Below are 25,046 nucleotides of genomic sequence, written 5' to 3'. Positions count from 1 at the left end.
TGGCCTCATCTCCCACTTCTCCCTCTTGCCGTTTCTAGAACATGCCAAGTAAACTTTGCCCTCACCTCTTTCGAGTCTTTGCTCAAATATCCCCTCAGTGAGGCCCCCACTCCTAATCTGTTGTTGTTATCTGCCGTTCCGTGCACGGTGGAACAAGATGTTGCCTGGTCCTGTGTCATCCCGTGATGCATTATGGAGCAGACTGTTGTGATCCGCAGAGTTTTCACTGGTCAGTTTTCAGAAGTAGATTGCCAGGCCTTTCTTCCTAGTCCATCTTAGTCTGGAAGCTCCACTGAAACCTGTTCAGCACCATAGCCACACACAAGCCTCCACCGACAGATGGGTGGTAGCTGTAACATACAGTATGTAATATACTTACTGCTTTTATTGCTTACCTCCCAGTGCTAGAATATAAGGTCCACAAGGATAGGGTCTTCACTTCATTTATTGATGTATCCAAAGAGCATAGATGAATGCTTGGCACATAGTAGGTGCTCATAAATATATATTGATTTTAGTTGGATTAAAGGAGATTGAATGAGAGTGAATAAAGCCAGTTATTCACCTTCTGGTCAGTTAGTACTTCTGAGCCCTGACCCTGGCCTTGTATAAACCTCTCACCTGGCCAGCTGTCCCTGGTCCCTCTGGCTTCAATGTCCCTGCATTTTACCCTTCTCTGCCTCACTAGATCCTAGGACCCCTGAGCCTCCTCTGTAGAGAAAACACTCGGTGGCAGAAAGGTAAAGACAGAGTTCAGGTGACTGGACCAGGAAGCAGGAAACTCACCATCTACCCAGCTCTGCTCTGGACTTGCTGGAGCAGTCCAAGGCAATCACTTGCCCTCTCTGTGCCTTGGTTTGCTTATCTTTCAGTGAGGAGCCAGGCAAGGCCATTTTGCGTGGTGTGCTATAGTCTAAGAGGGGATGCAGGTGAAATGCCCCAACCCCAGAATTGGAAGCACGAGATGGCGTGAGTACTGTCATTCCCTAGGGTCTTTTGGGAAAGGCATTGTCTTGCAGGATCATGCCTCAGACGCCATCTCTAGCCTTTCCCAAAGAGATGGTGCCCGCTGATCAATAGGTTGACTGGATGAAGGATGAGGTGGAGGTAGGGGGCGGGGCAGTCAGTCCAGGTGATGGTCGTTTTTCAAGGCCCATCTGTCTTTCTGTCACGTCTCATGGCGCCCATGTAAAGTGCCACCTGTTAAGGATGAGAAATGAGAGTCCTCACCCCCACAGAATGATTTCATGCTGATGCCTTATGCTGAGGCCTTGAAGCTGATATTATGTAGTATATCAGTGTGGAGCAAGACTCATACGGGGGGAAGATGAGAGATGGGCAAATATCGACTGTATCAGGACGATAATAGCTACTGTTTATTGAGTGCTTGTATATGAAGTTCTGCTACTAAGCACTTTTAATATATATCTTTTAATCTTAACAACCCCTTGAGGGTAGGTACTACTGTTGTACCCATTTTAAAGATGAGGAAACTGAGGCTCAGCTTTATAGTTTATAAGTGGCAAAACCATGATTCATACCCATGTCAGCCAGGCTGCAAAGGCTCACACTGTTAGCCCACCCTGCTAGGCAGCTGAAGCTTATCTGTATAAGCTCCGAATTTTTGTTTTCTCACTAATCTGGACAGATGTTTTTTCCTAAACGATGACAGCTCACTCTGCCTTCAGTGTGGAAAGGGACTGGCAGGGACAGACAGGAACAGGGCGGCCAGGGAAGCGATGTGGATGGTGGACCTGGCTTATGGCAGGCAGTAAAGATGCTTAAATCGAAAGTGGGCAACTACTCCCTTGACTGTTCCACTTGTCCAAATCCTTCCCATCCTGCAAAATTTAGCTGAGATTTCACCTTCCCCAAGAGATCTTCCCTTACCACTGGACACTTCAGCCCTTGCTTCCCTAATTCCTGTTGCATTTATGGTTTGCACCACATCTTTTATTCTGCCATCTTCAACGGATGGAAACCCTAGTAGTATAGTGGTTAAGAGATACAGCTGCTAACCAAAAGGTCAGCAGTTCAAATCCACCAGGTGGTCTTTGGAAACCCTATGGGACAGCCTTGCTCTGTCTGATAGGGTTGCTATGTGTCAGAATTGACTCAACGGCAATGGAGTTTTTGTTTTGTTTTAACAGATCTTCAGCATTCACGAAGGATGAGACCTTTTGTAGATATCCTTGTTGGCAAATGCCAAAAACCAAACCTGTTGCCATCGAGTCAATTCCGGCTCATAGTGACCCTATAAGACATAGTAGAGCTGCCCCATAGGGTTTCCAAGGCTGTAAGCTTTACGGGAGCAGACTGCCACATCTTTCTCCCATGGTGTGGCTGGTGGGTTGAGCTGCCGACCATTCGGTTAGTAGCCAAGTGCGTAACCACTGTGCCACCAGGGCTCCTTATGTTGGCAAATACCATAGAATTCCTCCCGTGAAATTAGGATGCAGGACAATTAGCGGGATACCAGTCTTAAAGCATTTAGAATTCAGGTGGGACCCCCTGCAGAATCTTACATCACTGCCACAAACCATTGGTATGTCACTTCTAAAGGGATGATACAATGGACTGTTGAGCCATCATGTTCCATGGGCCTCTGACTCTCAACTCTATTTGTTCTGTTAGTCTTGCCTCCCTAACTTGACTATGAGTACTCAGCAGAGATATTCTATTCATCTTGAAGTGAGAAGACTCTACTATCTACAGTGCTGTGTGTATAGATAGTAGGTATCCAGTGAGTTTACTCTAAAATGTTAGCTCCACGAGGGTGACAGAGATGGTGGCTATCAAGTTCAACATTGTCTCATGAGCACCTGGCACATCCCACCGAGTTGCCATCAGGTCGACCCGAACTCCTGGCAACCCCACGTGTGTCAGAGAAAACAGTGTTCCATAGGGTTTTCATTGGCAGCTTTTTCACAAGTAGATCATCGGGCCTTTCTTCTGAGGCACCTCTGGGTGGACTTGAACCTCCAACCTTCTGGTTAGCAGCCAAGCATATGCACATAGCACGCAGCATGTGTTTAATAAATATTTGTTGAACGGACGCCTGCAGCAACCTGGACACCCTTATTTGAGGACAAGATTTCATTTGTTGAGTTTTGTTAGCTGGACTGTATATAGAAGAAGGATCTGTTCACATTGTTTATAGAATAACTCTTAAATGGAAGGTCAAGGAATTTTAAAGGTTATGGTGGAGAGGATAAGCTTAAAACAAAATATAATAGATCGAGATCGCATGGAGTCCCTGGGTAGTACAAACGATTATGTACATAGCTATTAACCAAAAGGTTGGCAGTTTGAGTCCACCCAGAGGCACCTTGAAGAAGGGCCTGGTGATTACTTCTGAAAAATCAACCATTGAAAACCCTGTGGAGCACAATACTCTCACACAAATGGGGTTGCCATGAGTCCGGATTGACTCGATGGCAACTGGTTTGGTTCTTTTTTTGGTTTTTGGTTCACATGGGTCGAGGGAACCATCTTTAATGTCCCCTTGCAGATGACATGCAGGAGAATCTGAATAGAAATAAAGTTAACTGTAGTTTTCTCTCTTTTCACCCTCCAGATTCACCGAAGCCACCAGTTGCTCCCAAGCCAAAGACTACTAGCCCCCTCACACCACTGGCTTCACCCAAATTCCCTTCATCACCCCGACCTGACAGTCTTCACAGTCCAAACTCTATGATCAGGGGGCCAAAGCCCCCCATTGCCCCCAAGCCCAAGCTGAGTGCCCCCCATGAGTGGCGAGCCAGCGTGTATGTGAACAACAGCTTAAACAAATGCAGCAATGGGAAACTGCTCTGCGTAGATAGGGGGCTTTATGAAGGGCACCAGTCCAACCTGGAGTGCTCTGAGTCAGAGGCAGATGAGGACTACATTGTGGCCCCCAAGGCGCCGGTGAGAGCGGAGGAACCCGCGGATGGGGACTGTGTGGAGAATGAAGTCTTGGTGCCTGCAGATGCTCCTGGGGAAGAGGAACACAAGGAGGAGGGAGGTGAAGAGTGTGATGTGGAGGGGTCAGGAGCTGGAGAGGACATGGCTGCCCTGGCTGAAGGGACAGTGAGTGGAGAGAGTGATGGAGGCATGGCCCAGGCCCCTGAGAACGCGGCTGAGGAGGAGGACTGTGAGGGTGACCTGGGGGAAGGAGAGCAGGTGCTTACACAAAAGGAGGAAGAGGAGGAGGTGGAGGAACACAGTGCATACAACCAGGAGGACAGGGGCCCTCGGGATGGAGAGGAGGTCTTCCAGCACGATATCCCGACCCACATCAAACTAGAGGACCCGGTAGCCCCTGGTGAGGCGCCTGGACTCCCTGAGGCCCCCATGGAGGTGGAAGAGGACAGTGAGAAAGGTTGTGCCATGGCAGAAGCCAGGGACCCGGATGAGCGAGTGGCTTCCAGCAATCCCAGCGAGGTGGATGCTGAAGATGCCAGGGAGGAGCCCCCAGAGAAGGAGGAATTGGCCTCAGATGTCCAGGAGGCAGCCATGGCTGTAGAAAACCCAAATGTCTCTGCGGAGACGTGTGAAGATGCCACAGGAGGTGGTGGCCAGGTGGACGATGCCCATCCTGACCCAGGTGAGAGCACCAGCCAGGAAGAAGGGGCAGTGGTCCAGAAGATGGATGAAGACCCTCAGAGAGGTGAGGGCCCCATCGAGGACGAGGAAGATGAGCCTGCTGAGGACAGCTGCCAGATAGTTCCTTTCGAGAATGACTGTGCTGACAGCTTCGAGACATCCCTTACAGGGAGTCCCTACGAGTTCTTCGCGACTGAGAGCACCTCTTTTTGTAGTGAAAGCTATCCGCCATTTTCTGAGTCAGCAGAAGGCTTAGAATCAGAGCAAGGGTCAAAGTCAGAGCTTTGTGCAGAGGAGGACCCTGAGGCTGGGACTGTGTGTGGCCAGCATGACCCCCCGGAGGGTGCTGTCTGTGAGGGCCCCTCTGTCCCTGAGGTGGTGGTCTTGCCAGAGGACGCCTTGGGTGAGGATGCCATGGACGACTCGCTCACCAACCCCTATGTGTTGGGTGTTGGCCTTGCGTGCCAGGCTGACTGGTGTGAAGCGCAAACTGGGCCCAACGCCCTGAGTGGTTATGCCACAAGGGAAGAAATGAGCTCCGATGTGGATGGCGGCCTGCTCCCCATCGACAGGAAAAACCTCGTCTCCAGAGCCCGTCCCCACTCCGGGAAGGTGGCTGGCTACGTCCCAGAAACTGTCCCAGAAGAAACTGGACCAGAATCTGGCTCGGCAGCTGTTGGCGGTGGAGGTGCCATTGCAGAGGCAAGAAAGACAGGTTTGTCACTGGAGGGGAAGCCTCCGGAAGCCACCAGCAGGGCCTTGCCGGCCAAGCCTAGGGCCTTCACTCTGTACCCACGGTCATTCTCTGTAGAAGGCCGAGAGATTCCGTTTTCCCTGTTCCGCGAGCCGGAGGGATCTGGGTTAGATGACCATCGGATAAAAAGGAATGAGGACAACCTTTCTCTGCCCTGTATGATCGGCTCTTCTGGAAGCTTCTCCCAGAGAAACCATCTACCCTCCAGTGGTACATCGACACCATCGTCTGTGGTCGACATCCCACCCCCCTTTGACCTGGCCTGCATCACCAAGAAGCCCATTACAAAGAGCTCACCCTCACTCCTGACTGAGAGCGACTCCCTGGACAAGCACACCAAGAAGAAGAAGTCATCCTTTAAGCGATTCCTGGCACTGACGTTTAAGAAGAAGACAGAGAGCAAAGTGCATGTGGAGGTGAATGTGTCCTCTTCCCGCTCCTCCTCAGAGTCCAGCTACCACGGGCCTTCCCGGCTCCTGGAGATCGACCGGAGAAGCCTCAGTAACTCGCCTCAGCTAAAGTCTAGGACGGGGAAGCTCCGGGCTTCTGAGTCCCCCTCCTCCCTCATCTTCTACAGGGATGGCAAGAGGAGAGGTGTCCCCTTCAGCAGAACGGTGTCCAGAGTGGAGTCTTTCGAAGACCGCTCTAGGCCTCCCTTCCTGCCCTTGCCACTGACCAAGCCGCGGTCCATCTCGTTCCCCAATGCAGACACTTCAGACTACGAGAACATTCCAGCTATGAATTCTGACTATGAAAACATCCAGATTCCACCCCGGAGGCCTGCAAGGACTGGGACTTTCACGAAGCTCTTTGAAGATCATAGCAGAGCCGTGTCCATGGCAAATGAAAATGATGGCTATGTGGACATGAGCAGCTTCAACGCCTTTGAGAGCAAACAGCAGGGTGCAGACCAAGAAGCAGAAAGGTACCGTAGAATTGTATTTTCTTTCTTGTTTGGCAGGGGTGGATATCGGAGAGGCAGCTGAGGTGTAGGTGACAGAATGGACTTGCCTTTGAGTCTCCCATTTTGCTTCCTTCTGGCTGTGTGACTTGAGTGAGTGGCTTTACCTCTCCGAGCCTCAGTTACTTCATCTATGAAATGGGACTCATGTTTGAGAAGGTCAAAGTAGATAATCTGCGTGAGACTACTGTGTAAAGTGTGGGATATGGTACAATGTGAGTGTGTGTATTTATGTTCCTTGGGGGACATTTCTCATCTCTTTTAGGTAGATGGCTTTGCTACTCGCCCCTGGGAAGGTCACCAAGAGAAAAGGTTGTGGAATCTTACCAAACTAAATCTCTTTCACCATCAGGAAAATACCCTCAATTGAGATTGATACCTTTTTATTGTGTAAATATACACTGTATTCAATGGGGAACTAGAAAAGACAATTTATTTAGATTGTTTAAAAAGCTAAGGGTGCCCTGAGCTAAATTTCTGAATGGAGTCTTTAAGAGGTACATCCAAGCTGAATGTTTTTTTGGACTGATTCACTTTGGAAGTGGGAGTGAAACACTGGAGCTATTGATAAGAGCAGGGGTTTTCTGACCTCCACCTTTCCAAGACTGCCTGAATGCACTTACTGGTTATCCTAAGTGGATAATTGCCAAATCTGGCTGTTCCTTGTACATTGTGGATGCAACTTAAAGGCGGTGCAGTTAAATGCTAGCCATTTACACTCTTCTGCCTGATCTAAATAACGAAAAGCCAAAATTGTTATGATTTTAAAAGAAATATCTGATCTTCCCTCTAATGTGCAGTAACTTAACCAGTCCTGCACAGCTGTTGCTGCCACAAGAATTCCTAAGGGATCTGCAGTAATGAATAGATAAGAATGATTTGCAATTAGCATTAGCTATATTGCTGGAGTACAGATGCTAGGAAGTGTTTGGATGGTGTATTCTCTTGAGTATTTTACACGGTTTCCCACCTTGGCTCCGTCTTCTCCCTACCCCAAGTCTGGATAAAGCTATTCATTAATTTTGTCTAGGATGAAGGGGTTTGTTTGCCAAGCAAAGAACAGGGTCTAATTTAGACAAGGTAGACATGTGGGAGCTCGTAGAGGGTTGGGGAGGCAGAGCCAAACAATGCATTGCGTTTGTAGTTATCAGCAGGGTTTGACAAGACCATATCCTAGGTGAGTGCCTCCCAGCACTATACAGAACCAAGCTTTGAAACATTAAAATCTCCATGCTGGAAGGGACCTCAAGGGGCATATGGTCAAGCTTCCCATCTCTAACAGGTGGTCATCCAGTGTACATTTGAATTCCTCTAGCCACAGGGAACACGCCACTTCCTGGGGCTGCCTTGTCTGTTGCTAGGTACCCTGACTATTAGGAAGTTTTTCTTTCTGATTGAGGCACGCACTGTCTCCCCTCCAAGATCCCTGCCACAGTCACACGGGCTCTGTTCTTTCAAGTCAGGTACACGAACTCATTTCCTCTTTTGTGTACAGCCCTTTAGAGACTGTCTTAGTTACCTAGTGCTGCTGTAACAGAAATACCACAAGTGGATATCTTTTAAAAAAGAGAAATTTATTCTCTCACAGTCTAGGAGGCTAGAAATCCAAATTCAGGGCACCAGTTCCAGAGGAAGTCCTTTTCTCTCTGTTGGCTCTGGAGGAAAGTCCTTGTTTGTCATCAGTCTTCCCCAGTTGAGGAGCTTCTCAGCACAGGGACCCCAGGTCCAAAGGACATGCTCTGCTTCTGGCACTACTTTCTTGGTGGTATGAGGTCCTCATCCCAAGTTTCAAGATCCCATTTCTTCCCAATCAATGTCCTCACTTTAACTGTAGACAGTTAAGTTGCTGTTGTAATTCAGCCACTCTTAGAATAAGACTGTGGGTTTGGTTTTCAGCAATCTCAGCTCTGTTATGACAGGAAATCAGTCTTTCTTTCAAAGCACAAGTGGAAACTTTGAGGTCATTTATGCGGCACTCGAGCTTTGACTCTGAAGCCCTAAGAGCACTTCTTTCTTTCACCAGTTTGTCTAGTGAAAGTAGGACCAACCAACCAGCTTCCTTATACTTCTCGTTATGACAAAATTGTAGAAAGGTATCTTGCATGCAATCATGCAGAGCCTTACCTTTCAACAGTACCTGATCTATTGGTGGTGATATTTTACGTATTTGTATTCCCACCTCACTCCGTGGATTAGCAGTGCCCTCTTCACTGCTGGAAGCAGAGTCATCAACTTTAAGACTAATCAGACTTCAGAACCAACTTAGAAAACTCATCCTTATAATTTTGTTTCTCTGGAACCACTCCTGGTACCAAATGTCTTAGGCTGGGTTCTCTAGAGAAGCAAAACCAATAAAGCATATAAATATATATAGAGAGAAAGATTTATATCAAGGAAATGGCTCATGCAGTTGTAGAGGCTGGCACATCCTAAGCCCATGGGTCAGGATAGAGGCTTCTCCTGATTCACATAGCTGCAGGGGCTGGTGAACCCAAGATCAGCAGGTCAGAGAGCAGGGCTCTTGCTCACAGGCTGTGAAGATGGATGAATCCCAGGGTCAGCAGGCAAGACCACAGATAAGCTTCTAGGTCAAGTCCCAAGAGCCAGAAGCCAGACGAACAGGAGCCAGCTGCAGGATCCAGCGCAAGCAAAAAGCCCCCAAGCCTTGCCAAAATGTCTGCTTATATTCGATGCAGGCCACACACCCAAGGAAACTCCCTTTCAGCTGGTTGGCTACTCACAGCATATCCCATCATGAGGGTGATTACGTATCAGATCTCGACAGGGAAGTGATCACAACATTATACAACTGCCAAAACACTGAGAACCATGGCCCAGCTAAGTTGACACACAGTCTTAACCATCACAGAGACTGAAATCCGCATCCATAGAATCACAGGATTTTAGAGCTGGAAGGAACTTCAGACCTCATCTAGTCCTGTTACAGAGTAGGAAACTAAGGCACAGGGGGAAAATGACTTGCCTGCAGTCTCTCAGCAAGTTAGTGGAGAAATCAGTGCTAGGACTTGGGTTTCTGACTGACTCCTGGTTCAGTAATTTGCCATGAATTAACACTAAGGGATGCCGGGTCTGGTTGTGCAGGCTGTGCACAGTACAACCCCAGGGCCACCATTCACCTTTTAGTCTGTGAATGGACCCCCCTAGAGTTGTGCAGTGCACTGGCTACTTGGCCATCTGGAAGGGCCCTTTTGCCTTGACCTGTACCTTGTCCAAAAAACAAACAAGTTCCCTTCATCCAGACTAACATGACAATAAATGAATAAAATATCCATGGAAATACTAATGTCTACCATAGCGTTTACCATATTTTGGGAAACCCTGGTAGCCTAGTGGTTAAGTGCCAGGGCTGCTAACCAAATGGTCGGCAGTTCAAATCCACCAGACAGTCCTTGGAAACTGTATGGAGCAGTTCTGCTGTGTCCTGTAGGATCCCTGTGAGTCAGAAGTGACTCAACGGCACCTGACAACCATATTGTGACTGTGTACTTTGTGCCAGGCACTGTGCTAGGGGCTTTTCCTGGATTACCTCACAGTCGATGCTACAGCCTGGGGCCTTAGTTGAACATCCTGAACTCTCAGACTCTGAATTTCAAAAGCACTATTGGCCCAGCTCTGGAGACATGTCACCGAAGACCAGACTGACTGGGGTAAATCTCCCATGCAGGAACCACATCCTCTTGGACATCAATCAGTGAGCAATGCTTTCTTCTGCTTTCCTGCATGAAACAGATGGAAGCAAGGGGGCAGGAAAATTCCCGCTTTGGGCTGGAACAGGTCTGGGCAAGGGAGGTTTCAGACACATCAAGTTGAGAGGCATGAATGACTGCCCGTGGGGGTGGGGGCCCCACTTCTGCACTGAATGGGCTTTTTAAGTATGGGGGATGCTGGTTATCTGAGACATGTCCACAGGGGTCCTTGGGGTCAGATGGGATGAGAGGGTGGGGAGGCAGTTCCTTCCTCCTTCCGGTGCTTGTCCTACCCTACACCTTGTTCAGTGTGAGGATCAGAGGCAGAAGCCAAAATAAATATAAACAGCCCTGAAAGAGAGTAAGACAGTACACTGAAAGATGTGGGTCTAAAATCTGCTCATGAACTTGCTGTGGGGCCTTGGAAAAGGCTGGGCCACAGTTTCTTCATCTGTAAATTGAGAACGCTAGACCAGATCTGTGTTCCTCAAGCATCAGCCTTTCTGCTGTCACCTTTGCCGTTCTTGCTACACCGCCTGCACTAGGATTTACTTATTGTTTTTCTTTAAATCAATCCATCTTTTTTACTTAATAAAAAAATACTTAGAAAAGAAACTTTATGCCACTATTGGGAAATGGAAAATCACTATCAGTTGCCATAAATAAGAAGGTAATTGAAAAATAAGATAGAAAGAAGAATAAAATAACATTGGTTATTAACACTGGCTTGAGGTTGTTACTTGCCAAAGTTGTGAGCTGGAGGCCTGGTCTCTTTGTTAAACAGGGAGATGTGTAAGTGTTGGAGAGGTGTTAAAGACACCTTGGTACCACATGGAGACCTTCAACTTGACATAAGCAGAAGGATTCAAAGAGCCTTGAAAAGGAAATAACTCTCTTGTGGTGTCATTCAGTGTTATTTAAATCCAAGTCCTTTTTCCCATTAAAAGGGCCTCCCTTCAAGAAACATAGAGTTAAAAAAAAAAAAAGAAGAAAGAAACAAATGTGGAGTGTATTACAGAATTCAGAAAGCCCTTTGAGACCCCTAAATCAATGAGCAGCAGCTCAGGGTCTAATGGAAGATTAGGAAGGTTCTTCTGTGCAGTTACTTCCTTTGAGATTTATATACACAGATAATAGCTCTTTAGTGGCTGTAATATTATTATTAGCCATCTTATATTTTATAAAATAAAATTATATCAATCATTGTATATGTTCATCTTTCTCATGGTACACTATGAAAGGTTTTGTTCTCCTTTAGTTTAAAATGTAATTTGCAAAACATTCTTTTGTTCCTGAGTTGACCTTTGTGCAAAAGAGAAAAAGAAAAAAAAAAAAAGTTGCCAGCAGTGATCTAGCCCAACACTTCACTTTTCAAATAGGGTGTTTTATGACCTCGGTCAGTACTTAGTGGGGGTATCCCAATCTTCTGAATATCCCACTGCACCTCAATGTGGTGGTTACCCACTAGGAACTTAATAAATGCATGTAGAAGAATTAGTGATTTTAAACTTCAAGGGGAAAAGAACTATCATTCATGAAGTACCTACTTTAAGCAACAATTCTAGGCGCTTTGTATACATTTACGAAACACCTGTTTTATGCAAGACACTGCACACAATGGTCTTGTCCTAAGTGTCTCATTAAATGTATGTTCTTTCTGTTTGTTTTAATATGATGCTGAGTCTCCTTTAATAACGCAGCATTGTACGTCAGCGCAGATCTCTGCTGCCACTCTCTGCAACATTTTATTGGGAAAATGTTTGAACTCACAGAAAAGTTGAAAGAGTTTTACAGGAAGCATCCCTGTGCTTATCCCTGTGTCTCCCCGTCTCTCCATCCACGGCCTTTTCTGTTTACAGATGAGGACACTGTGGCCCAGGGAAATTCCGCGAGAGGTAGTAGAGCACGGTGGTCAGGCACATGGGCTTTTGAGCCAAGCTGCCTGGGTCTGAATTGATGCTCCACCACTTGTTAGCAGTGTGACCTGGGACAAGTTTTTTTACCTCTCTGTGCCTCCATTTCTTCCCCTGTAAAGGAGTGTGATGATAGCACCTGCCGCATAACGTCCTTAAGTCTAAAGGAATTAACATGGCACGTAATAAAGTGATCAGTAAACATTTCTTTTTAAGCGACATGATCAAGGTCACATAGTGGTGGAGGCAGAATTTGAATCCTTTTCTGTCTGATTCCAAGGGTGTAGGTGGCAGGTGACTGTCTTTCTCAGCTGTTCTTCTGCATATGATGGACTCGGTGGTTAGGACATCACTGGGGTCATCAACATGTGCACTTTAGCTGCGGGCATGGCAGCCTTACCTCTGGACTCCCGCATGAGATTGGTTCAGGGCTACAGCCAACAACTCGAGCAATATTGATTTGGAGTCCTACCAGCCTCTTACACAAAGGACAGCAGCACCAGGGGTTTTCTAATTGCGTGATTATAATAGTAAAAGTGCCCGTTTGTATGGCCGTGATCATAGCTGTTATCTCACTTGCAACTTACAGTGGGTTGGGCAGGGTAAGGATCCTCAGTGTGCATTTTCCAGGTGGGAAAACTGAGACCTGGTGAAGCGATAGGAACTCTTCTCTGTCACACAGGTAGTAAGTTGCAAAAGGACAAATACCGTATGATCCCCCTTATATAAAATAAGCAAATATATAGAAACGAAGTGGTTACTGGGGTATGAAGGAGGCGGGGGAGGGTTTGCTTAGGGTGCATTGAGTTTATAGTAATAGTGGTGGAATTATTTGGAAAAAGGGTAGCATGAATGGTTGTACAACTGAAGAATGTAATCAGTGTCACTGAATTGTACATGTGGAAATTGTTGAGATGGCATATGCATTGTTACACATACTTCTACCACAGTTTTTAAAAAAATGAGTTTGTGGATTGGCCACATTGTATGACATGCATATGAGAATAAGGAGTGAGAAAATCCAGGTAGTTTAATGTTCCAGCTAACTAATCATGACCATGCATTTACTCATTTAAGAAATGAGTCGTCCTCGGGAAGGGACTGTACTGAGTGAAGTGTAGGAGGAGAGAAAGGTGGACCAGGCACCACCCCTGCCCTCAGTGGACTTACAGTCTGAGGGTAGGGAGAAGACTAAGACCCAAGTCACAGCATGCAAGATGGAAACAGCTCAGGACCCCAAAAGTAAGGAGTCTGAGGAGGGAGGAATGGTTTTATGGACAAGGTGGTATTTGAATGGACATACACTGAAGGAAAAGAAGGCTTTGGACATTTGGAGATAGGGAGAAGGCATTTCAGGAAGAGGGAAGTGGCTGAGGAAAGGTGTAGAGTACATATGGAGAAACATATAACAATGGTTTTTAGCAGCTAGAACTGCATTGAAAATGATTTAATCTTTATTCGGAAGATAGCTTGGCATACTTATACTTACCCTGGAAAAGAGTTCTCATTGTCTGCAGAAGTAGAGAACATAGAGAGGAGATTGGGTTGAAAGACTGCAGGACAAACTCAAATGACATCTTTTTCTAATTGCCAGTTATTGCAGTACAGTGTTGCACCAACTCAGCTAAGTCACCCATTCACTCTGCTAACATTTGTTGAGCATCTATTAAATGTCAGATACTATTCTAGGTACTAGAGGGATGAAGATCCCTGTCCTCGAGGCATTTTCAGTCTGGCTGGCTGGGGAGAAAGGCTGATAAAGAGGCAGCTAGAACATAGTGGGAGCCCTGGTGGCACAGTGGTAAAAGAGCTTGTCTGCTAACCGAAAGGTCTGCAGTTCAAATCTACCAGCTGCTCTTTGGAAACCCTATGGAGCAGTTCTGCTCTGTCCTGGAGGGTCACTTGATGGCAACGGGTTTGGGGTTTTTTGGTTTTTTGGTGTTTTTTAGAACATAGCACGATAAAGGGATAAAGGCTTTACCAGGAGTACACTCAAACAGCTGGAGGAGGAGGGACAGTAGAGGAGGCTCCCTGTCTAGGAGACACTTGAGCTGGGTTTTGACAGAGGAATAGGAGTTCATGGTGGAAGCAAACAGTCTTAGAGGAGGAGAAAGCTTGCCTAAGAGTCTGGCAGTTGGACAGGACCTTGATGTATTCTGGAGATGGTGCTCAACACACATGGCTGAGAGATGAAGTTGGGAAGGCAGGTTGGGGCCCAATTGAGAGGTGCCTTGTAGATCAGTTTAGTGAGTTTGTACTTTCCCCCTTGTCAGTGGGGAGTCAATGGTGATTTTTAAATGGCAGGGAAGGGATGACACGATGAAGATCATGCATTGACATGAATACCTTGTTGGCAGTGGGGAGAGTGGAAGGAATGGAGAGAGGGAAAACAGGGAGATGAGTTAAGAGGCTGTTGCAGTGGTCCCCTCAAGAGGTGATGAAGCCCAACCCAGGGATGTAGCAGTGGGAAGGGGCAGAGAGGAATTCTGCTTTCAGAATGTGCACAGCAACCCTAGCTTCCCCAGTGTCCACTTAACTCTAGGGCTAGTTAGTGTCTACCTTTGCCTTTCTCTGCTCATTCTTGTATTTATCTTTTATAGTCTGTCTGGCCCCAAATAAATAAAAGGTTTGACGTACTTTCCAATAGAAGACACAGCAAAGAAAAAAAAAAAAGAATTAAATCTTTAAAATAAAATTTAGAGAATACAAGCCAAGTCATAAAGTTGGGAGAGGTGATGGTGTGGGTAGCCCAGACCAAGGACAGCAGCTGCGGTGAAAGTTCGGAAAATCCAGTGCAAAATCTAGCAATAAGAGCCTCCTCCTACCCTCTCACTCCCAACCCACCACCTCCCAGCATCAGGGCTTGAGGCATAAAATGTAGTAAATATTTTGCTGAAGTGATTCCCCAAGAAAGTGAAACCTGACTTTCATTTTTTACCACCGGAGACGGTACTGTAGCAACAAATCTATGCATCCTTGTAAAACAAAGGTGATTTACAGCCTCATCTGTAAATCCTTGGGTGTGTATGTAGCAGAGCTGCTGCTAAGCCTCCTGCTGACTAATTCCATTGGTGCTGAGAGCTGCGTGGCTGGATTTTTGGCACATCCTAGCTGTGGTATTCATTGGTATCTTTATATCTGCCTGTAAGCTGGGAGCCTTCCTATTATTATGTTTTTGACAAATGAACTCATGCAGAGCTTTCATTAAGTTTCATTGAAAGGACCTGGAAATGCCATAAAAATTATTATAATCTCAAAACCATCATATCCTCATGCATGTGGCTGTGCTTCCCATTGAAATTGACTGATGAGACTACTCAGTTTTTAATTTTCTGACTTAAAATAAGACCATCTGCAGCTTTTTTTTTTTTAGCAATAATTTTTAATTAAATGCAATAAAATTTACAGGAAAGGCCCCTATAAGAAAATCGTGTCAGGAACGCAGTTATTGTAACATTAGTAGTGCCATATTAAGGCCCCCAACTACTTTTTGTTTCCTTCCAGAGCTATATAATGTTGAAGAAATTCTGATTAAGTGTTCATCATAAAGTGGTTTTACCTTCATAAAGTCAGGGCCTCCCCCGTTGGGAAGTGGGAAAATAATTCCCGCTAATAAAAGACAGTCATGTTGTCAAGAGCTCTTTGGTAAAATGTCAGCAGCTGATCTCCTTGACCAGCTGAGCCCCAGAGGAAGGGTGAGGTCTTTGTTCCAACCAGTCTGGATGGCGCTTCATATATTTGGGCCTCTCTCTTCCCACCTGTAGAATGGGGATGAGCATATCATATGATGCAGACAGAGAAAAAAGGCATGTCTTATCTATGTTTCAGGCACTCCTCCAGTCAGTATGCATTTCATTGTTAGCTGCCATCCAGTCAGCCCTTGACACAGGGTAAACCCACGCACAACGAAATGAAATGGTGTCTGGTCCTGCACCATCCCCGTGATCAGTTGCAGATCAGACCATTGCGATCCGAATATAGGGTTTTCATTGGCTGATTTTTAGAAGTAGATCACTAGGCCTTTCTTCGTAGTCCGTCTTAGTGTGGAAAAAAAAAAAAAAAACTCCACTAAAACCTGTCCAGCATCATAGCAACACCCAAGCCTGCACCGATGGGTACTGGCTGCACATGAAGTACACTGGCGACTACCTGCTAGGTGCCCCAGTATGAGCTTTGCACCAGTATGAACAGACAGATGAGGTCCCTGCTCTCACAGAACTGGCATTCTCCTAGGGAGAGGCAGACAGTAAACAGACTAATGTGTAAATGAGATAATTATAGCCTGTGAAAAAGAAGGAAATAGAGTGATGTGATGGAAAGTGGTGGAATGGTGGTCAAGGAAAGCTTCTGTGAGGAAATGACTTTTGAGTGAACCTTGAATGACATTACGACTTTGTAAAAACAGCATAGGGGCAGTGTGTGACCTCCTCTAGCTTCATGAGGGGGAAGGAGAATCAAGATGAACAGCCAAAGGCTGATTCCTATGAGGTGGAGGTCAGACATGACTCCTCTCTTTGCTACCTTTACCAATTCTGATACCAACTCCCTTCCCACAGTACTCTCTACTTCTCTGCTGGGTTCAATAATTCATTGCAGTGGCCCCACAGAACTCACAGACCGTACTCACAATTATGGGGTTTATTAGGGAAGTAACAGTTTACAGTTCAGGCTCAGGAATGCTCAAAGACAAAGTTCTTCCATCAGGACAGCCTCTTTCTTCACAGCCGTGCTCGCAGGCACACCTCTCTCTGACCCTAGGCCTCTGCCCAAAGGCACTCAGCTTTCTCGCATCGTGGGCTGGGAAGCTCACCGTACCATCTCCTGCTGCTGGGTCTCTCCTGTCGTGTCTCCCCTGCCACCACTTCTTACCATCTTCAGGGTTACAGCTGGCTCGCTCTGTCAGTCTCCTGCTTCCAGGAGCTTCTCAGGACAGGGATTCTGGGTCCAAAAGACGTGCTGGTTCCTGGCTGTTCTTCCTTGGTGGTGGTGGGATGCTCTCTTTCCTGCCTCTGGGGTGGCTTATTTCAAGCCCAGCGGGATGGCAAAACTGACCAATCCCTTTGGTAAGCCACAATTATCTTATTTGCACAGTCCCTCCCAATCATTTGGGTGACCATGGTGAGAAAGGCCACACAAAAGTGATCCATTACACTGCAGACATCATGGTGGGAAGGAGGGCATTCTGGGCAGAGGGAACAGAAGGAACAAAGGCCCTGAGGTTGGAGGTCCTTGTGGGGTTTGTGGAGAGGCAAGTGATGGGAGATGAGATGGGCAGAGGCCTCCATGAAAGAAAGATCTGACTTTAATAAGAAGCCATTGAAGGAATGTGTTAGGATCCAGAAATGTTTGAATTATATGAACTTTTCAGACCATTTCACAAGATTTGTATGTTTAGGGTCAGATCAGCCAATAATTTGAAAATGCAACAAAGAGTATTTGCTGTTCAGAACGGTTCTGGGGGCATTAAAGGGGCTAGGGTTTAGGTCCCAGATCTGCCTCTAGCTATGTGATTTTGAGCATCTGGGTCTCAGGTCTCCCACTTATGACTGCTCTGGAATGGTTTGGAACCAGTGGCTTTGTGTTCTTCATATGAGTGCCCTTTACAGAAGTTAGCAGTGGTCCAGGATACCTAGAGGAGACTGTTCAGGCCAGATGAGAGCGGGTGGCAGGTGATAAGGCTGGGAAAATTCCTGAGAAGGAACTTGCTGAATTTGAACATGTATTCCCTAATACATTGAATTGATTTGATCCTATGAGCATTAGGGAGCTATTGAAGGCTTTAGAGCACGGGAGTGATGCAGTCAGCTAGTGCTTTAGCATAGCTATCGTCGGCTGTGTGGGATGAAATGGAGGAAAAGCAGCCACCACAGTAAGGCATCTAAACACCAGAGGATCAAGACTTGATAGCAGGACTTAGCCTCTTCATCTTCTATATAGTTAAAAAAAAAAAAAAAATTGCTGTTGAGTGGATTCCAACTCATAGCGACCCTATAGGACAGGGTAGAACCTATAGGGTTTCCAGGGAGCAGCTGGTAGATTTGATCTGTCGACCTTTTGGTTAGCAGCCCTAGCACTTAACCACTGCGCCACCAGCGTAGAATGCTATAAATTTTAGGGCATTCCAGTCGCAGCTATGGCACAGTGGCTCAGAGCAGAATAAACCAGAGCCACATTTAAGCCTGAATTTCCCAGCATATGGGGTTCTCTGGTTGGCTGACGGCATTTAGTTAGCACAGTTGACAGAAGAGAGGCAGTGTGACACAGCAGGAAGAGAGAATGCGCTAAAGTTGAGCTCTGCCGCTTACCCTGTTGTCTAATCTGTACAAGAGGGTACAGTGGTCCTTTCATCACTAAGTTGTCATAAAGAGTCAGATAGTCCATGTGCAGGGGCTTTGTCAGATACAAAAAGTCATACCATCGGCCTCGTACTTTGCTTCCAGGAGCTGAGGTGCACAGGCAGATACTGCTTCCCACTCCAGTGTGTCAGGCTCTGTTGAGCACTCGCTATATGCCCGGCACAGCCTTAGACCTTTTCTGTGTGTTAACTCAGTTCATCTTAAAAGCCACCCTGCAACATAGATACTTTTATTGTCTATACTTTGCAGATGAGGAAACTGAGGCACAAAGAGGTTAAGTAAAGGACTCAGGATCACAGAGCTAGTCAGGGGCAGAGCTGGAATTTTAACCCAGGTGGTTTCCAGCACCCATGTTCTCAACAGTGCTGTGAGGTGCTTTCTCATGCTATGTGCATTATTCCTGGATATCCCTTTGGGGGTAGTTACCCAGTTTTACTTTTTTAGTAGATAAAGAAACTAAGGTTCAGGGTAGTGACATGACTTCCAAGCCAGTAAGCGATGGAGCCAGGACTGGAAGGTAGGTCTCTCTAGGTCAGCGGTCTGCTGTCTTTCTGGCTCACCTCCTTTGAGAGTCCCCACAACTGGAATTCGACACCTCTAGGTGTCAAAGATGGAGACACACGCTGGGGTCTGAATCTTCAGAATGGAAATGTCCCTATTCCAGGTGTTGAGAGTCAGACTGCTTCTAATGACTGTCCACTTGCTTAGATCCACGTGGCCAGGAGGTGATGTAAAAACTATTTATAGAGAGAACAGCACACATGATTGCAGTAACAATCAAAGGGATGATATTATGCGGGAGGTTAACGCTTCCTTAGATTGCCTGGCCAGGGTCGGGTAGGGCCCTTGGGGAATTTATCATCCATGCTTACAGTACTCTAGGTCAACAGGACAAAAAGCTCATCATGATTTCTAAGTGATGAATGAATGCATTTCAGCTGGCTTCTTCAGAATGCCCCAAGATTGTCTAGCCTCCCAAGGATGAAGGCAGCCGCCGAGTCGTGTGTCGGGGAATTCTGAGCTTGCAGCTGAGAATTGTGGTGATTCCCTCTCTTGGCAAAGCCTGGGTCTCTGGCTGATTTCCTCCAAGACAAATGGCTCTGGATTGAGATTGTTTTTAAGGATGATGTGGCTGGCCTCTATGTAAACAGACTCATTTTCTACATGCACGAGGTTGTTCTGGAGCCTTGGATAGAGCCCAAGGGAAGTTTCTCCAGGTCAAGGCATGACCTAAGAACTTGAAATTTCAGGCTTGCTTGCATGTTTTAATTAAGAAAACTAGATACCACACACACACACACACATGCACACACACACAAAAAAAATCCTGACTTACAGAATCTGCTTGAGGACCTTGAGTTCTGCTTGTACTTTGTTACGGTGTGACTTCCATACTCTAAAACGTGTGTCCAGCAGGGCTGTCCTGTGAAGTAGTGAGCTTCCCATCATGGCTAGTAATCAAACAGAAGTGGAGAGGACACCAGAGCCTATCGTGAGGCTGTTGTGGCATTCATGGGACAGGAAATCTGAGCTCTTGGGGTCATTCTTGGCTGTGCATTTGGAGTCCTAAGGAAGCAGGTAGGCTGGAGAGGCCCAAGGAGGCTTTACTGTTAGTTGCTGTCAAGTGGATACCAACTCGTGGTGATCCCACCTGCAGAGTAGAACTGCTCCATAAAGTTTTCAAGGCTGTGAACTTTTGGAAGGTGACCTTGGCTCTTCCAGGGAGCCTGTGGGTGGGCTCTAACCACCAGCCTTTCAGCTAGTAGTAGAGCACTTAACCATTTGTGCCACCCAGGGACTCCTAAAGAGACCGCAGGAGGATCCAATATCTGCTCTGAGACCAGTTCCAAGAGGTACCTCCTGATACAGGAAGATGTGGTTGTCATATCCAGCGCCCACTTCATCTGAATGCTGACTCACCTGCTGAAAATTCAGCACTCAGAAGCGGGGTAGCTCCTGGGCCCTGGCCTCCCTAGGGAGAGTGCAGAAGCTATCTTCTAGAGTCGCCGACCTGGCTGAATTGTAGTGGGTAGGAAGATTGGTTATGTGCTGCTCCTTGGGCTCCTTCATACACTTAATTTCAGTGATTTTCAAATCTTCTGTTGCAGTGGAATCTTCTTTCAAATGAAAACTTACTTGGAACCTCAACATAAAACATGGGTTTGTTATTATAATTCTGTTTCATAATTTCAGTTAATGTGATTGTCATGAATAGAAGTCTTGGAAATTGGAGTTATGGATTGCAGTACTGGTTTTGTAGCCTAATTAAGTGTGATAATTTTGTGTAGCTGTATGTTGTGGGGGTTGGGAGCATGCTCTCTGGAGCCAGATGGCTGCATTTAAATCTTAGCTCTGCCACTTACTAGTTGTGTATTCTTGGGCCAATTACTTAACCTCTTTGTGCCTCAGCTTCCTTATCAGGGAAAACAGCAGTACCACCTCAAGGAGTTGTGAGGGTTAAATAAATTAACATGCGCAAAGAATTTAGCACAAACGTAGTGCATTGTGAGTGCTCAGTACACTTTAGCTATTATGATTAGCACCATATCAGCGTCTGTATCCATGAAATTCAAAGCAGACATTTGTGAATCTTCACCCGCAGTAACCTAGGGCTTCTGAGGAACACTTCTTGAAAACACCACCTCATTTCGTATAATCTGGACAGGGTTCTTTTAATACGAGCTATCTGTTGGGTATACATGTGAAGTCTTTTTCACCAGTCATTTAATCAGTTGCTTACAGAATCCTGTGCCAGTAATAATGGGGGAGGAGAAGACATGGTGGTTCCAGCCCATCTTTCAAAAAGAGGCATTTAATTATACATCATGATCAAGTGAGATTTATTCCAGGAATGCAAGGTTGGTTCAACATTAGAAAATCAGTCAACGTAATACACTACATTAATAGAACAAAGGAAAAGAATCACATGATTATCTCAACTTTTGCAGAAAAGGCATTTGATAAAATTCAGTACCCTTTCTTGATAAAAACTCTCAACAAGATAAGCATAAAAGGGAAGTACCTCCACATGATTAAGCACATTTATGAAGAACTAACAGCTGACATTATACTCAATGGAGAAAGATTGAGAACTTTTCTCTTGAAAACAGGAACAAGGCAAGGATGCCCAGTTTCGACGCTGCTATTCAATATTGTACTGGAAATCCTAGCCAAAGGAACATGACAAGAAAAAGAAATAAAAGTTACCCAGTTTGGAAAAGAAAAGGTAAAAGTATCTCTATACACAGATAACAAGATCCTATATAGAAAATCCCAAAGAATCTACTAAAAAGCTTCTAGAACTAATAGAGGAATTTAGCAAAGTTGCAGGATACAAGATCAACACACAAAAATCTGTTCAGTTTCTATGCATCAGATGTGAGAAATCTGAAAAGGAGATTAAGAAAACTACATTTACAATAGCAGCTAAGACAACAAAATGTCTAGGAATAAATTTACTCAGGGATGTAAAAGACTTATACAATAAAAATGATAAAACACTGTTGAAAGAGATTAAAGAAGACCTAAATAGATGAAAAGACATTCTGTGCTCATGAATTGGAAGACTTAATATAGTTAAGATGTCACTACTACCTGTCTTAGTTATCTAGTGCTGCTATGACAGAAATACTACAAGTGGAAGACTTTAACAAAGAGAATTTTATTCTCTCACAGTCTAGGAGGCTAGAGGTCCAATTCAAGGTGCCAGCTCCAGAGGAAGGCTTTCTCTGTCTGTCGGCTCTGGAGGAAGGCCCTTATCATCAATCTTTCCCCATGGAAGAGCTTCTTAGAGCAGGGATCCTGGGTCCAAAGGACACGCTATTCTCCTGGCTCTTGTTTCTTGGTAGTATGAGGTCCCCATGTCTCTCTGCTCACTTTTCTCTTTTATATCTTGAAAGAGATTGGCTTAAGACAAAACCTAATCTTACAGATTGAGTCCTGCCTCATTACCGTAACTGCTGCTAATCCCACCTCATTAACATCGTAGAAATAGGATTTACAGCACACAGGAAAAACCCATCAGATGACAAAATGGTGGACAGTCACACAACACTGGGAATCATGGCTTAGCCAAGTTGACACACATTTTGGGGGGACACAATTCAATCCATGACATTCTACCCTTTGGCTCCCCAAAATTCATGTCCTTGCCACTTGTAAAACACATTCACACCATCATATCTTAGCAAAAGTGTTAACTCCAAGTCCAAAATCTAAAAATTTCTCTTAGTCTGTGAAATCTCGAGTACAAATTATATGCTTCCAAAGTACAGTGGTAGAACGGGCACAAGCTAGACATTTCCATTAAAAATGGGAGAAATTGGAGGGAAAGAAGGAATAACAGGCACCAAGCAAGTCAGCAGAACACATTATATTAGCCCTCAAGGCTTGAAAATAATCCTCTGTTCTCTGAGACCATTTAGACAGTGGCCCTGCCCTCCAGACTCTAGGTGTTGGCCACACTCTCCAGATTCTGAGTGGAGGCCTCTCGGCTCACTGGAAGGGCAACTCTGCTGCCTCGAATTTGGGTGGCCCCATTCTCCTGGTCCATCTCAGTGGCAACTCCACCACCCTTTGGGACCCAGGCAGCTCAGCTTCTTGTGTTCCTTGTCTCTTCAGCTTCTGCTTCCTGGTTCCTTGGCCTCTCAGTCCCTTGGGCCTCACCGCCCTGTCTGCCCTGCTGGGGCAAGTGTTCCAAAGCTCTTTAGCTCCACTGGTAAGTGCCTGGAGGCACCCCACTCCAGTAGTAAACTTCGGCCGAAAGGCACTCAGCTCTCTTGTTCCATGGGTTGGCAAGAATAGCTCCAGAGGTAAGTGCCTGGAAGTACCCCACTCCACCAGGAAGCCTCCTGCCAAAAGCACTCAGCTGCCTCGCTCCATGGGTCAGCTCCAGCACTGTCTCACGCTGGTCTCCTGGTTTTGCTGTTGCCGTTTTCTGCTGCTGCTTCGCACTGTCTGTACCATCTCCGGTATAACATCTCTCCTTATTTCCTTCTGAGTCCTCTATCTAGTCACAGTTTCAGAACGGCTTCCAAATTTTAGGTATTAGCACCCCACTCTCAGTACCAGATACTGTCTTAGTTATATAGTGCTGCTGTAACAGAAATACTCAAGTGGATGGCTTTAACAAAGAGAAAGTTATTTTCTCACAGTCTAGGAGGCTAGAAGTCCAAATTCAGGGTTCAAGCTCCAGGGGAAGGCTTTGTCTGTCGGCTCTGCAGGAACGTCCTTGTCATCAATTTTCCCCACTGGAGGAGCTTCTCAGCCCAGGGACTCCAAGTCCAAAGGACGCGCCATTCTCCTGGCTCTTGTTTCTTGGTAGCATGAGGTTCCCATGTCTCTCTGCTCACTTCTCTCTTTTATATCTCAAAAGAGATTGGCTTAAGACAAAACCTAATCTTGTAGATTGAGTCCTGCCTCATTAACATAACTGCCTCTAATCCTACCTCGTTAACATCATAGAAATAGGATTTATAACACAGGAAAATCCCATCAGATGATAAAATGATGGACAGTCACACAATACTGGGAATCATGGCCTAGCCAAATTGGCACATATTTTGGGGGGACACAATTCAATCCATGGCACTACCCAAAGTGATCTACAGATACAATGCAATCCTGGTCAAAATTCCAACACAGTCTTTACAGGAATGGAAAGAACTAATCCTCAAATTTATATGGAAAGACGAGACCCTAGATAGCCAAAGCAATTTTGAAGAACAACAAAGTAGGAGGCTTCTGACTTCAAAACGTATTACACAGCTACATTAATCAAGGAGCCCTGGTGGCATAGTGGCTAAAAGCTGCATCTGTTCGAGTCCACCAGCTGCTCCTTGGCAACCCTATGGGGCAGTTCAGCCCTATCCTATAGGGTCACTATGAGTCGGAATTGAATTGATGGCAACAAGTTGTTTTGTTTTTTTTTTTCCACAGTAATCAAAATATCCTGGTACTGGTTTAATGATAGACACACAGACCAATGGAATAGAATTGAAAATCCAGAAATAAATCCAAACATCTGTGGTCAATTGATTTTCGACAAGGGAGCCAAATCCATTCAGTGTGGAAGGAACAGTCTCTTCAACAAATGGTGCTAGCCATACTGGATTTCCACATGCAGAAAAATGAAACAAGATCCATACCTCATACCATACCCAAAAACTAACTCAAAATGGATGAAAGACCTAAATGTTAAATCTAAAACCGTGAAGCCTTGGAAGAATATAGGAGCAAAGCTTTGGGACCTAATTTTCTTCAATGTTAGATTGGCAAACACAACAACAAATGAACAAGCAACAGAAAACAAAATAGATAACTGGGACTTCATAAAAGTTAAATACTTACGTTCGTCAAAAGACTTTATAAAAAGAGTAAAGAGACAGTCTACAGACTGGTAAAAAGTCTTTGGGAATGATATAACTGATAAGGGTCTAATATCTAGAATATATAGAAAACTTCTACAACCTATCAACAAAAAGACAGATAACCCAATCAGAAAACTGGGCAAGGGACATGAACAGACACTTCACCAAAGAGGATATTTCAAATGGCCAACAGATACATGAAAAGATTCTCAAAATCATTAGCAATCAGAGAAATGCAAATTAAAACCACAATGAGATACCATTTCACTCCTATTAAGGGGCTAAGATTAGAACAAACAACAACAACAACAAAAAGCCCCAGAAAATAATAAGTGTTGGAAGGGATGTGGAGAAATTGGAGCCCTCATCCATTGCTGGTGGGAATGCAGAATGATACAGC

The 25,046-nt window shown here is 45.5% G+C and overlaps 1 protein-coding gene across 1 annotated transcript in view; it reads left to right on the top strand.

Annotated features, from left to right (window-relative positions):
* The window catches only part of FGD5 (FYVE, RhoGEF and PH domain containing 5), a 154,332-nt gene that overhangs the window by 5,931 nt on the left and 123,355 nt on the right, over window positions 1-25,046 (top strand). The window contains exon 2 of the mRNA XM_049863003.1: window positions 3,578-6,266. Within this exon, the coding sequence (XP_049718960.1) occupies window positions 3,578-6,266 (2,689 nt within the window). The remainder of the gene's footprint in view (window positions 1-3,577; window positions 6,267-25,046) is intronic.

This window comes from Elephas maximus, chromosome 20, assembly GCF_024166365.1.
Source record: "Elephas maximus indicus isolate mEleMax1 chromosome 20, mEleMax1 primary haplotype, whole genome shotgun sequence".
Taxonomy (NCBI): Eukaryota; Metazoa; Chordata; class Mammalia; order Proboscidea; family Elephantidae; genus Elephas; species Elephas maximus.
The sequence above is the reverse complement of the archived record's forward strand: the minus strand, read 5'-3'. Positions and strand labels throughout refer to the sequence as shown.